Here is a 14,241-nt window from a genome sequence, read left to right as displayed (position 1 = left end):
TCTGGTTTCCCCAGTGTTTCAGAAGCCAGATCCTGCATCACCATAACTGGGCTGTTTTTATAAGTTATGAATATATTAGGTTCCTCAGTTTGTTCTACATTTCCTCCTTTTTGCAACGAGCAAAGCAGACAATTATATCAAAGGGTTGCTCCCTCTCTGTTTGGGTCCAAATACTGTCATACCTCAGGTTACAGCTGCTTCAGGTTGCTTTTTTTGGGTTACGGACTGCCGAAACCCAGAAGTACAGGAACAGGTTACTTCCGGGTTTTGCGGTTGCTCATGCGCAGACGCGTGGAATCGCAACCCGCGCATGCGCAGACGTGGGTTTCAAACACTGCAGGTTGCAAACGTGCATCCCACACAGATCACATTCACAACCCGAGCATCCACTGTACTCTGTCGGCCCACTGAAAATCAGGTCTGCAAGCAGTGATTCAAGCCATGAGGCAATGAATTGTACAGCATCAATTTCTTCTGCTCTTTCTTCAAAAGAATAAGAAATGTAAATTAATTATTCTTTGTCGATTTTCTTCATCTTCCAGCTTGTTCTGTATATCTGTATATTTCCCTTTTTTGTAATTCTTTGATCTTTTTGTCATGGATTTGGCTTAATTCTTTTGTTGCTGTAGTTATTTCTATTAAAGAGTCAAGCATCGTGCTAAGTTCTGTCAGTTTTGTTCCCACTAGAAGCATTAGCTCTTTCCAAGTATTTTTAATAAGCTCCTTTATGGTTTCTTGTTGTGCTGCAAACTCTTAAGATATTGTTAGCATTTTCTTTCTCCGGCAAGGAAGAGGCCTCTTTTAAGAGTGGTGCCATCTTTGGCTGTTGCCTGCATTAATGTCCTTATTGAAGTGAGCCTTCTATCACTGGGCAGGAAGAATTGAGTGAGGACTTTCATTTTCAGCTTTTCTGAATGCTTTTGCATTCCTCTCTACTTTCTTTGAATCTTTTGAATTCTTTTGAATTTTTTAAGGCAGCAATGGCTTTAGCTCCAAGCTGTTTTTCTGGGCCTTGGAGCACAGCTTAGAGTTTAAGTGGCCATCTTATTTCCTTCATAGCCACAGCCACTGGCTCCCTCTTGAAGTCTTTTGGCAAGTGGTCAAGACAGTCTTACTTGACCAATATTTTGGGTTGTTTTAATTTTGCATCCTGTTGCTGCTCATGGTTTTAAGAATTGTTCTGTTTTTAAACTTTCATTTCTTCTGTATTTTATTGTGCTATTATTGTTCTTTTATTGCATTTGCTTTTAAATCTGTGTTGTTGTTGTTGTTGTTGTTGTTGTTGTTGTATTTATACCCTGCCTATCTGGCTGGATTTCCCCAGCCACCCTGGGCAGCTTCCAGCACATATAAAAACGCAATAAAACATCAAACTTTAAAACCTTCCCAATAGAGGACTGCCTTCAGATGTCTTCTAAAAGTTGTGTACAGTGGTACCTCGGGTTACATATGCTTCAGATTACATACGCTTCAGGTTACAGACTCCGCTAACCCAGAAATAGTACCTCAGATTAAGAACTTTGCTTCAGGATGAGAACAGAAATCGTGCTCCAGCGGCGCGGCAGCAGCGGGAGGCCCCATTAGCTAAAGTGGTGCTTCAGGTTAAGAACAGTTTCAGGTTAAGTACGGACCTCCGGAACGAATCAAGCACTTAACCTGAGGTACCACTGTAGTTCTTTATCTCCTTGACATCTGATGGGAGGGCATTCCACAGGAAAGTGCCATGGCCGAGAAGCCATTCTGAAGACTTTTGTAGCCAGAAGCCAGGATATAACAAATATTCTAAATAAAAAGAAATACTACATTCTGTTGCACCTCTTAGGCTTTTGTTTCAAGAGGCTACACATTAATTTGAGGGAGCAATTTATTCCTCTTTACCTATCAGGTGGCAAATGATGCTGAGCACTGGAGGAGGAAGTGCCTTGTTCCACATATGGGCCCCAGTTCATCATTCTCAGAACTAGCAGTTTCAAAGAGAATGTCCTGAACGTCTGTTTTCAAAGAGTTCACTGCTTCATCCATTATCACTTGTTTTCTATCAACTTTTTACTGACTCTTCCAGTAACATACATTGGCTGGATCTAGACACATCAAAGAAGCCTTTCACTTTAAAACGTTGTAAATGTAAACAGGGAAAACAAGTAGAGAAAAACGGGACTCCATGTCATCATCTGGTGGCACAATGTTCTAAAAAAGGTAAAGGACCTCAGACGGTTAAGTCTATTCAAAGACGGCTATGGGATTACGGTGCTCATGGTTTGTCCAAAGGCAGCTTTCCAAGTCATGTGGGCAGCCTGACTAAACTGCTTCTGGCACAATGGAACACTGTGACGGAAGCCAGAGCGCACAGAAATGCTGTTTACCTTCCCGCCACAGCGGTACCTTTTTATCTACTTGCACTGGTGTGCTTTTGAACTGCGAGGTTGGCAGGAGCTGAGACAGAGGAACGGGAGCTCACCCTGTCATGTGGATTCAAACCATCAACCTTCTGATCGGCAAGCCCAAGAGGCTCAGTGGTTTATACCACAGTGCCACCTGCGTCCCTTCGGCACAATGTTATATCGCACATAAAAAGGTAAAGGTACCCCTGCCCGTACGGGCCAGTCTTGACAGACTCTGGGGTTGTGCGCCCATCTCACTTAAGAGGCCAGACAACACATATAAATCGCTTTTTCTTTACCAGTCTAGCTGAGTCCATTTTGCCATTAAGGGGCTACAAAAGTCCTTGTAAAATTTGTCACTTCAGTAGTCTCATATATCCCTGTCAGGTCATTGAAAAGAAAGTGGAATCAAAAGTTTTCCTCTGTCATTAGACCCAAAAGACTTGGGGTATGTGATTTTGTTGTATTCATACCTTTGGCACTATACTCAAGTGGTTTCTGTCACTGGGGCAGATTCCTAACTGGGCCTTTCTTCATGATAGTCTTTGCAGCAGATGGTAACTGTATAAGGCTTTCGACATTTTTGATTTAGCAAAAAACTTATGGGAAGCCATAGCACTTAGAAATAAGATTCAGGCTTTAAATAATAAGTGGATATCTTAAAATATATGTTTATGGGAACCTTAAGCAAAATCGGAGTATATCAGAGTTCAAGAGTCTTATAAATATGCATTGGGGTTCACATTCCCATGTGTTAGGTCTGAGATACAGGATATTTGTCGTTTGGAACCTTTAATGGAAACCCATTCTTAGGTTGACTTCTAGAAATACTCAAAGTATTAACTTTTTCCTTATGCCTTTGGAGATGAACATCAATCAGTTTTAGATTAAGAGCAAATAGATTCAACTTTCTCTTTGCCCACTGTCAGGGAACTGCCATCGGAGCCAGAGGGAGAGGGAGGGCTCCAGAGGGGTTCCGGAGAGCGTCCCAGGAGGGAGAGAAGCAGCCCATCTTCTGGGGAAGGAATTCAGCGTAGCACCAGTGGAGAAGGGGGGCAGATGGGGGAATTGGCAAGGTGGCTCCATGACTCCTCGCCAGAGACCAGCGGGGAGAGCACGGGTCCTCCGCTGCCCACACCCTCCCTGCGCAGAAGGCTTCCGCGCAGGGAGAGTAGGCGGCGACTAGGCATCAAAGAGCTTCTTTGCTGGAAGAAGTTCAAGAAACGCCCACTGACGGATTCTGCCAGCGATTGAGACAGCCACGGGTGAGTGGCTGTCCGGACAGAAAGGGTTCACCCAGGTAACCCAGCCAGGTGTGGCGTCGATTTACGCACAAGCATCCCCTAGAACCATTACACCCACATTTTAGTTCAAGGAGAGAAGAGAGGGAATGAATAATGAAAAGCTGGTTCAGGTCTTAGAAAGAAAGAAAGAAAGAAAGAAAGAAAGAAAGAAAGAAAGAAAGAAAGAAAGAAAGAAAGAAAGAAATCCCACACAAATTGTATCACATCCTAGCAGATCCTATGCACTCTTACCTGGGAGAAGTCCCACTAAACTCACTGGATCTGAGTAAACATGTATATAAAATTGTACTCTCAGAGCTAGAACTTAAGAGACATATAATTTAGAAGTAAACATAAAATGCACATATCAAAGGTAAACCACTGGAATAAATTTTACTCCCTCTCTTGTCATTGGAAGTATAGTCTGTATGTAGAACTGTCTTGCAGCAAAGAAGATATATTAATACGTAATTCCCTCACACCTTCAATTGTTTCAACATGTCCAGAGAAGTTTATGTGCACTACTTCAATTCGAGTTCCATGGAAGGAAAGTAGGATATAAACTAACTGAATATATAATACAGTGTTTTAAAACCCTTTGCCACAGCTCAGCAGCAGGGTAATTTATAAAACAAGTTATCCCATCAAAAGTGGTGAAATATGTCTAATAGAAATCTGATGGAAATATGAATAGTTAACACAGCAGCTGAAAGAATTGTCCTGTACCACATGAAGCTACAAGACAAGGTGTTTTCCATTCCTTTGGCATTCTAGTTTCGAAGGCAACAAACTGCTAGTCAAAAGTGCCAGGTTTTCTGAGCTATGAAGTGAAGCCCTTCTATCCTTTAAAAAAAAACAAGGGAGGTGTTTGCTGTATGTTTGTCATAGTTGGCATATGTAAATAACTATTTAATTTGTGTAGTCTACATGATGCTACCCTCAAACACCACCCTGTAAATTTGGATTTATGCAATATAGAGATAAATTGGAGAAAATCTGACTCCATTCCATAGCACAAACAACTTGTTTCAGTGTTTTAGGCTCAGTCCTTCCTTTCTTCTACTGCCTCTTCCATGCCCACTACTTCCCCAATGCTTTCATTTCTTTTCTGGCTGTGCTCACAGCTATTTCCAGTACATACCTGGATGTGTTTAAATCATCATCATCATCATCCTGATATTTGCACAAAACCAGAAAACTGCACATGCAAATTACATTAAAAATTATACACTATATACACTGGGCAGCAATCTGAAAAATGTGTGCTCAAAATTTACATCTGTGTCAGGAGCTTAGGCTATAGTGTATATATTTCTTTTGATCCCTCGGTTTTGCACAAAACCAGAAAACTGTACTAACATCTTCACAATTGCCTTTTCATACTCCTAAGTGGGATTTAAAAAGCAATAACAGCAAGGTGAGCATGCAAAGAGCTGTGTGAGTGCCATGTCATAACAGAATAGGTAGCATAACAGAACCAATGACATAAGGAATGCACAAAAAGGAATGCCTACTGGTAGGAATGGGAAAGACCAAAGTTGCTCCTCATATACAAATTTAAATATGTGTGAGTGCGGACCACTCCGCACTCAAGTGGCAATTCAAGTGGCAAAAGAGTGCATTAACAGCTACATAATGCTGAAATGTGGATAAGCCCAGCCTCATTGCCAGGATCGAAGACAAATCGTTCTCTGTGGGGTTTTCAGTCTGTGTCACCTCTGCCAAGACAGCTGCTTTAAAAAGAAAAAAGGCAATTAGTGATGCATTTGTGCTTCAGGGGTTTTCGTTTCCAATGCGGGGAAACTACTTTGCAATAACTGGCCTGAACTCCACCCCACCCCACTGCCACTTTCCTCATGTGAATCACTCACTTCAGAAACAAAGCAGTTTCAAGGCACTCAGGTTGCAGATTTTTAAATTAATCTGGCCCCAAATGAGCCTTCCACCATCTTGAATTCCAGCAGCATAAAATACCTGCCCAGCATCAGCACCGAAAATTTAATATAGTTTCCGCGGTAAACTATGGGAGACCGGAGAATTTGAAAGTAAAGTTTATTGCACTAGTAACTCAGAGAAGCAATTCCTAAAACTCATGACACTTTTAGCCAGGGGGTTAGTAGTAGCAGAGAAACAGAAATCATTTTGTTGAGGGCTACCATGTATCTGGAATTAAAATCCATCTGTCTTGGAAACAGTAAGGAATGATTCGCATGACACACAGATGCTCCCGCATTTCAGTGTAAATCATATCCCCGTGCTTCTGAAGGAATAATTCTCTATGAGGGCTTCATGTGACATGGGTCCAGCTGTTTTTGTTGCCAAAAGAGCATGGGGAAGCCTCATGCTGAACTGTATTTGGGACTCCTCATGTCTCTTGCCTGTAAATCATACTCTTATATCTGCTAGCACATCTGCACACAGAGAGGCTTCCAGCTTGTGGAAATCAGTGTTGCTGGATAAGTTTCACATTCTGTTATTGGTAATGATTTAGAGAATACTGCATTGCAAATTTTGCACCAGTTGGGGTTGGATCTTTTGCTTCCCAGTCTTGTAACAAGGATAAAAGTTTGTCTTCTTTATTGCATGTGCAGGCCCTTTCAAAATCATGCTATTATTGACTTCTAAATATTTCAGAATTATATTTCCCCTCTTTCTGAAGATACCACTAAAATTCTCATTTATTCCTTACTGTATGCAGGTCTGATGATTGCAATTAGCTGCTCATTGGTCTTCCTTTATCCATAATAATACAAAGAATGGTATCTTCGTTTTCTCTCATTTTTCAGGCTCATAAATATGATAATGTCTTTTGGTTTCCTTGCCCTCCCTTCTTGACTCTTATGTTCATTTTTTAAAAATGCATCTTTTAAATGCTTACAGTTTGTCATTCCTCTTTATCTTTGTTCTTTAATTTATATTAAATTCTTGGTGCTATACACCAGAGGTCCAGGGTTTGCACAGGATTAGAAGCTTTGAGAAACTGAATGTCATTGAAGATTTAGAGAACACCACTCCACAGGGTAGTCATATTACTCTTGAGGGAATAGGAATCATAGAGCAAAATGGAACTCCCCAGTCCAAATGGCAACTAATGATAGTGCAAATTAGGGAATACAAGAAGAGCCTGCTGGATCAGCCAAGGACCTGTCTAGTCCAGCATCCTGTTCTCAGCAAGCAAGGGAAACCAGCAAGCAGAATTCAAGCACAAGAAAAGCATGGAAAGGGGGAATGGATGCAACAGAGTTTCCTTGAAGAATGCATGGCACCCTGAGCACATTCCTCACTGCAATATTTTGTTACAGGTCCCACTTTTTTGCAAACTTAATGTTATTAAGTCTACAAAATGGGGATAAAATATTTCAGAGGGCTTTTTTTCTGGATAACTAAGAACACTGATCTCTAGTGACCTCAGGCTTAGTTATGTGTTGGGAGTGCAACAGCAGGGATCACTTAGTTTGCAACTTAAGAGTTATTTCTGTTAACATTAGCCAAGGCGCGTGTGTGTGTGTGTGTGTGTGTGTGTGTGTGTAGATGTTGCTTAGCAACCAGGCAAAGTGGCATGATTGTCGCTGAGGCAGCATGTGCTCTCATTGGTTGTGTAGTTCTGCAGAAGCTTTCCTCTGTATGTTTAATTTAATGTCTTCCAGCTTAGGTACAAGGCCTGACCAAAGGAAGACAAATCCTCCCTGCTCCTTTCCTCTCAAATTATACACTGTTTTCTCCCTATCTTTCCCAGTACAGTTTTACGAGACCTTTTCTCTCTGGACTCTGTTTGTGTTATATAAGTGGCTTGGCTAACAACAACTTTTGCAAATGACCACATGGGAGAGGAAGAGCCCAATGTTTCTAGTCCCTCAGCTACACAAATGGAGTGGCCCAGCATCCCTTCTCAGCCTGATGGAATAGTGAACAAGATGGCGGAGGGAGGAGTCTTAGCTGAGAAACTCCTGTAGTGGCTCCTGTATCCCTCCCTCCCTCTGTTCTAGCCATATGACAGTACTGGCTTAATAAGCAGCTAAGGAACTGGAAACATGACTATTTTGTAATGGGTAGAAATGGGGAGAAATATTTGTTGGTGAAGTTTTGGAACTTTTTTTTCAGGCCTCTTCTTTGGGCACTTTTAATTTCTCTTCACAGATTCCTCTGGGTCACCAAAAAGAGAAAAGAAAACCACATAAAAGCTAGTAAGATTTTCTTGTTTAGCTTTATTGCAGTTGGTCATCAGTAAGGAAACAAAAGAACAGGTGCCTGAAAAGGCCCATTAGAAACATTCTCAAAACAACTCCAGCTGCAATTAAAACAGAAGAGAAAAACTCAATTGTGTTTTCCACAAAAACAGCAGTATTTAGACATTTATAGAATAATGGTCCCACTATTTCAAGAGACATGTGGCAATATACTTTTAATAGAATAGAATATTTTAAAACCTAATTTTATTGTTTAAATTAGACCAAATTCTTAACATTGTATTTTATCAATCATTTTTATTTATATTTTATGTAAACCATTTAGAGGCTTTGATGATGGTATAAGTGGTATAAAATGTTACAGATAGGTAGCCGTGTTGGTCTGCCATAGTCAAAACAAAAAAAAATCCTTCCAGTAGCACCTTAAAGACCAACTAAGTTAGTTCTTGGTATGAGCTTTCGTGTGCATGCACACTTCTTCAGATACACTGAAACAGAAGTTTCCAGACCCTTCTATATAGTGAGAAGGTGGGGAGGGGTATTACTCAGAAGGGTGGTGGGAATGGGTGATTGGCAGATAGCTGTGATGAGCCTGTTGACGACTCTTAACGACTGCAATAGGTCTTACAAGAAAAAGCAAGGGGTGAGAAGGTGAAAAATGGCTTTGTCATGTATAATGAGATAAGAATCCAATGTCTTTGTTCAGACCAGGTCTCTCCATGGTTTTAAGTTTGGTGATAAGTTGCAATTCACCAGCTTCCCAACAGTGTCCTTCAGCTCTCTATATTGGACAAACAGGCCAGACCTTACGCCAAAGAATAAACGGACATAAATCGGACATCAGGAATCACAAGACAGAGAAACCAGTAGGAGAACACTTCAATCTCCCAAGACATTCTATACAAGATCTCAAAGTAGCTGCTTTACTACAAAGGAATTTCAGAAATAGACTGGAAAGAGAAGCTGCTGAATTGCAACTTATCACCATAGAGGCTTTGATGATGGTATAAGTGGTAAAAAAATTAAATAATGCATAAAAAAGGGGGGTTGTTAACGGCTGCCACATGCATATGAAAATGTTCAGTATTGAAATGAACCTCTTCTCCTCCAATTGAATGAAGTGTAGTTTAGTTACCCCTATTACAGCGGACCCTCTAGTTACGTACTGCTCTGGATATATAACTTTTGGGTTACAAATGTGGCAAAGCTGGAAGTGTATAATTCCAGGTTTTGCTACACATGCGCACAGAAGCGACGCCTCTGCCTACGGACTTTTTGGGTTGCGGACGGACCCCCAGAATGAATTTAATTCATATCCGGGGGTCCACTGTATATAACTTAGGAAGCATTGATTTCCTCCCCCTCCCAATCCATCTCTCTCTCTCTCTCTCTCATCGTGGCTGGGGCTGATGGGAGTTGTAGTGTAATATCTGGAGGGCCACAACTTTCCCAGGCCTACTTTCAAATTGATCTGATTTCCATGCAAAGCAATTATCTCTAGCCTTATATTGTTTTTTAAAACAACAACAACACCTATGACAACATGTTACAAATATATTAAAATGCTGTGCATGAACAACCCAGACTGTGTCTACACAAGGGCACTAATGCATACATGGGCCTTTTTCCAATGTGTGTGTATGTTTGTGTGCTGTTGCCCACGCAACAGTGCTTTTGGTTTAATGCCTCTGCAATCTCTCTTGACGTTTCCAGTCCATATTAGTGGGTGGAGCTTGCTGGGGTGTATCTGTGCTCTGTGTTGTCGTCCCCTCCCCTCATTTAGTACTCCCCCACACTCTGCAAGTCCCAGAAACCTGAGGCCCGTGTTGTGGGAACACACACAGGTATTTGTCTACCTGTGCATGCACACTGTTTTAGAAAAAAAAAGTCTACAAGATTTAACCTGGACTGGAAAAATCTTGATTTAATGGGACAAAAGTGCAGGCTGCGAGTTGGATGAAGAGGACATCTTGTGGGCAATGCCGAAGAAACCTGAGGCAGCTACAAATACACATTAAACTCCGGTGTAGTTGAGCCCTCCACTATGTGGGTTGATTTACAGTGACATGGACAAGCCTGTACACTCCTATTATTTCTGTGCCATTCCATTGAGATCAATAAATAGCCTTTAAGCAGCTTCAGAGAGGCAGGATTTGATGCTTACCTGTGTAGAGTGTGGTGCCTTGGTTCATGACCTTGGTTTCCAAACCCATTAATTCCCTTTTTAAAAAAACACCAAAGGCAGAATAAAACTAAAAGGGGAAATGGCCTGTTTTAATTTTAAAGCTTATAGTAGTGTTGGGAAGGAGATGCATTTTGACCGAGTGAAGCAAAATACTTTAGAGATGTAAGGCTGGGAATTACAGCTACTCAACAACCCCTTGAGAGAAACTTACTGCTCTCAATCTGAATAACAGATTGAGATGGGGAGATGGTATTTAAAGCATTCCTATGTGTTACATATTTCACAGCTTCATTCATGTGGGGAAGGGGGGTGGGCAAACATACACACAAAAGTTGTGTTTCTTTTAAAGCATGCATAGACATCTGCAAGAGATCTCCAAGCACAGAACTGTGACAGATCAGAAGGGGGGGTGGGGGGAGTGTCATTAGCTGAATACTACTAGTAACATCTTGGCTCTCCAGAAATCTTTGCTCTTTAAATTCTTTTTTTTTTTAAAAAAAAAGGAACAAAGCAAGGGCTTGTGTTGGGGGAAAGTAATAGAAAAGCAGCCTAGTAGAGAGCCAATATGATGAGGCAGATGTGGAACAGTTCCTTTTTCAACTGCACTTCTTGCAAACTAGCTCTTTTCCTTACCATGATTTTCTTCTGTTCTTTCTTCTTGGTGTGCAACGAAAACAGATGGGTGCTTCTCCAGAAAAGGGTTGGACACCTCGAGAAACCTTTTCGGATCTCCTTGGAATATATTGCTAGTGGGAACAGAAGTGTAGCTGTCATTGATTCCTTTGCAATGAAGAACTGCAGCACAGGTAAAGATTCTGCCTTTCTCCCCACCCTAATTCTAATGTATTCCACTTACAAGGTTGTGGGCACAGTAGCACACATACACATATATGCTTTATTTTGTAATAATTCTGCCTATGGAAATGCTTTGGGGAATATATTTTTTTCCATTCAGTGCTTTCATCCTAATCTCAAATCCACTAGTGTCTGCACTAATAGAAAGACGGTGCTGCTTTGGGCACTGAATAGAAAAGAAAACTATTAATGGCATGACCAATTGGTTTGTTCAAGTACTCATAATAGAGTAAATAAAGCAGCTCAGTTGTTGTTTCCTACAAAAATTGGATAGAATTCTATCTTTATTTCTTATACATGCAGTGCAATTATAAGCATATTTACTCAGAAGCAAGCCCTGCTGTGTTCAGTGGGGTTTGTTCTCTGGCAAGTGTGTGCGAGATTGGAGTCTCAGGTTCCAGTCTTATCCTCAGTGATCAAGGAGTAGGGGCCCAGGGCCCCACTGAACATAATGAAGTTTACGTCTGAGCATGGTCTGTCTCTTTATGGCAATATGCTGCTGTTGTCAACTCACTCCCATGGTAGGTGTTCCCAAGCTAATGTGGTGTAGTGCTTAGCATACTGGATTCCAAAGAGATCTTTGTCCAAATCTCATCTCATCCATAATATACTGTGAGGGATCTCGGGCCAGGCACCCACTCTGTGTGCCTCTGCCTGTTCTACCTTACAGAGCTATTGCAAGGATAAAGCAAGAGACCATTTTGACTCCCTAAATGAAGGGTGGGATATAAGGAAAATAAGAAACACATAAGAAAAGGTTTCAGATGGGTTGGAGGTGGAGATGACACCAAAATATTGCCTGTGTAGAAATCCAAATCAAATCTGGGGGTCTGTTTGAGAAAAAGCCAAAATCAGACAAGAAAAGTTTCTCAAAAGGGTCTGCAAATCGATAAGTTAAGAATAATTATGATTTCACCTTCAGTGAAATTTTAAATGAATGAAACCAATGCCTGCCATATTTAGAACTGGGGGGGGGGGGTCTTTCCACTTTCTATCTACCTAAAGCTCCACCTCTCCTCTTGAATCCCAGTCCCCTACTTTTCCCTACAACCTAGTGATATCCAATGAGTCTTCCTTCTTCTTTTCTGCCCTATCCTGTCATTAGTATTCATGATTTAACACAGTAGTCTGTGACTCTGTTTTGAATAGGTTGTTACTCTTACTGATGTCAAATGAAATTCAATGTTGTCTCTAATCAATCAAACTTGATTGATTTGGTGATCTGAATTACTTGTGCATAATATTTCTTGGCTCATGATGAATGTGAAAAATTTGGCATTCTGGATGCTGCAAGGCTTGGGTTTTGGTCTTTCAGTAACCCGTGCTTTTTTGCTAGAAAAAGAGGTTCAAAAACTCCCTATGTTGTTGAGATTCTTTTAGGGAGCCACCAAAGTTGTACAGGTTGAACGCATCTTACACAGACTTCACCTTCCACAACCACAACTTTTTCAGCACTTCCGCCTTGCTTGCCAGGCTCTGGGAAAGTTGTGCAAGGCCGAGTTGCAGTGGTCTATTGTGACAGCATCCCCTTGACCAGGTGCCCTCTCCCACAGTCTGCTGGGTTCAAGACTGCTGGGTTCAGGTGTGTGTATCTGAAGATGGGTGGCTAGGACAGACTATGGATTATTTATATTTTCATTGTCCCTTCTGTTAGATAAATACACATTTTTTGTCAATGCTGTGGGAACCACTTAAACTTGACACATTTTAGAATCTCAGCAGGTTGTTGCGTGTCGAGGTCCCCAAGCCACCCCCCAAATAACTCACAACACACACTTAATTTTTGTTTAAGGTTTTTGGCATAATTTTGGCCACAACTTTATTTAAATACAAAACCGTGAGTGGTTGTTTAGGCATTGGTTAAGACTATCTGTCCCCCTGCCTGGGGACAGAACTGACTTCCGGGCACCACCGAAAGACAGTGCGGGGGAAAGCAAGTCGGGGAGAAATGGAGCTGAGTCACAGACCCTCAATTCTCATCCGCATGCTCCCCGAAGGCTTGCTGGCCCTAGTCCCATTCCAGGGATTGGACGAAAAGATGGCAAGCCCTAGGATTCCTTTAACGGAATTCCCTTTCCGCAGCAACCATGGAGGGGCAGGCCCAGCCTATCCTAACCCCTCCTCCACCAATTTATAACCAATGCCTAACCGCAACCTTACAAGTTGTGACGATTTGCTACGTAGTAGGCAAAAACCAAATGGCCCAGCCAATCAGCCAGATGGACAGGCCCCTGCCCCAACGGCAGACGACCCCATGACAGGTATAGCAAGGTCAATGCAACAACCCCTTACTGAAGGGCGGGTGATCCGTTGCACACAGCAAAGAGAAAGCTCCAGGCTGTGTGCAGAGTATTTAAACATTTTACCCCTCCCACCAAACATAACTTTTACCCCAGCAACATAACTTTTACCCCAGCAACCCAGTGAACCAATCACTGCCTCAGGCCATCTTTAGAGACCCTGCCTGGTAACAGAGGGGTGGCTCAGCAGACCCCACCGCAACACGTGCTCTCCATGAAGGAGAACACGCTTAATCTGACCCTGGGACTAATGTGAATGTGGTAAGAATGAACAGGTACACAATACAAGGAGAAGCTGGTGGAACTCTTGCAGGGGGGAAGCATGTTAACAGGTTTCAACACTGACTAGTTGCTGTAATTTCAAAAATTGCAGTAGGTATGTGCTAAGTTCTTACTAATTTCATACGAAGCAAGATAGCTCCAACTCATAGTACCTGGAGATAATGTTTAACTCTATAGTTACCACAGTATGTTTCATGCCTTATAGTGAGGCATTCTTCTTATTACACAGAATGTTTGTGTGTGAGAGGATAAGAGGTAACCTTGGTTTAGGAACTTAAGAGGGTCTATATTCCTGTTGTACCACATATTTGTTACGTGATATTAAGACAGTTGCCGAAGTTGCAGTTCTAACTCTGAATAAATCTTTTGAAGTTGTTTCCAATTTCTTTTGATGCTGTTTGCTAGAACAAAGCTTTATTTTTTTTACTCTAGGTTTCTCCTTTTCAAAGAAAAATAACAATACTTCCTTCCACCACTGTGGTGGTTTTAGGATAAATTAAAAACTGTAAAAGCAATCTGTGAAGTATGATGTACTTTAAAGCCTAGTGGGAGTTGTTATCCAGCTGTGTTTAGGTAACTTAATTCATATCTATGGGCGCTGTGAAGGACCAGATGGACAGTTTTGCAATTTCTGCTGGCAACAACTTAAATCTAGAATGGAAATGTATAAGGAGAAACATAAAAGTATTAAAAGACTAGTAGGTTCTGTTTCTTTGCCTTGCAGAAGAATGACTCAGTGCCTGCCAGTGAATGCTGTCTAAATAGCTA

The 14,241-nt window shown here is 41.5% G+C and overlaps 1 protein-coding gene across 1 annotated transcript in view; it reads left to right on the top strand.

Moving 5' to 3' along the window:
- The window catches only part of ALK (ALK receptor tyrosine kinase), a 597,092-nt gene that overhangs the window by 376,395 nt on the left and 206,456 nt on the right, over positions 1–14,241 (top strand). The window contains exon 5 of the mRNA XM_083732114.1: positions 10,715–10,842. Within this exon, the coding sequence (XP_083588240.1) occupies positions 10,715–10,842 (128 nt within the window). The remainder of the gene's footprint in view (positions 1–10,714; positions 10,843–14,241) is intronic.

This window comes from Podarcis gaigeae, assembly GCF_964106915.1.
Source record: "Podarcis gaigeae genome assembly, chromosome: 3".
In the NCBI taxonomy this organism is placed as follows: Eukaryota; Metazoa; Chordata; class Lepidosauria; order Squamata; family Lacertidae; genus Podarcis; species Podarcis gaigeae.
This window is presented reverse-complemented; position numbering and strand designations above follow the sequence as displayed.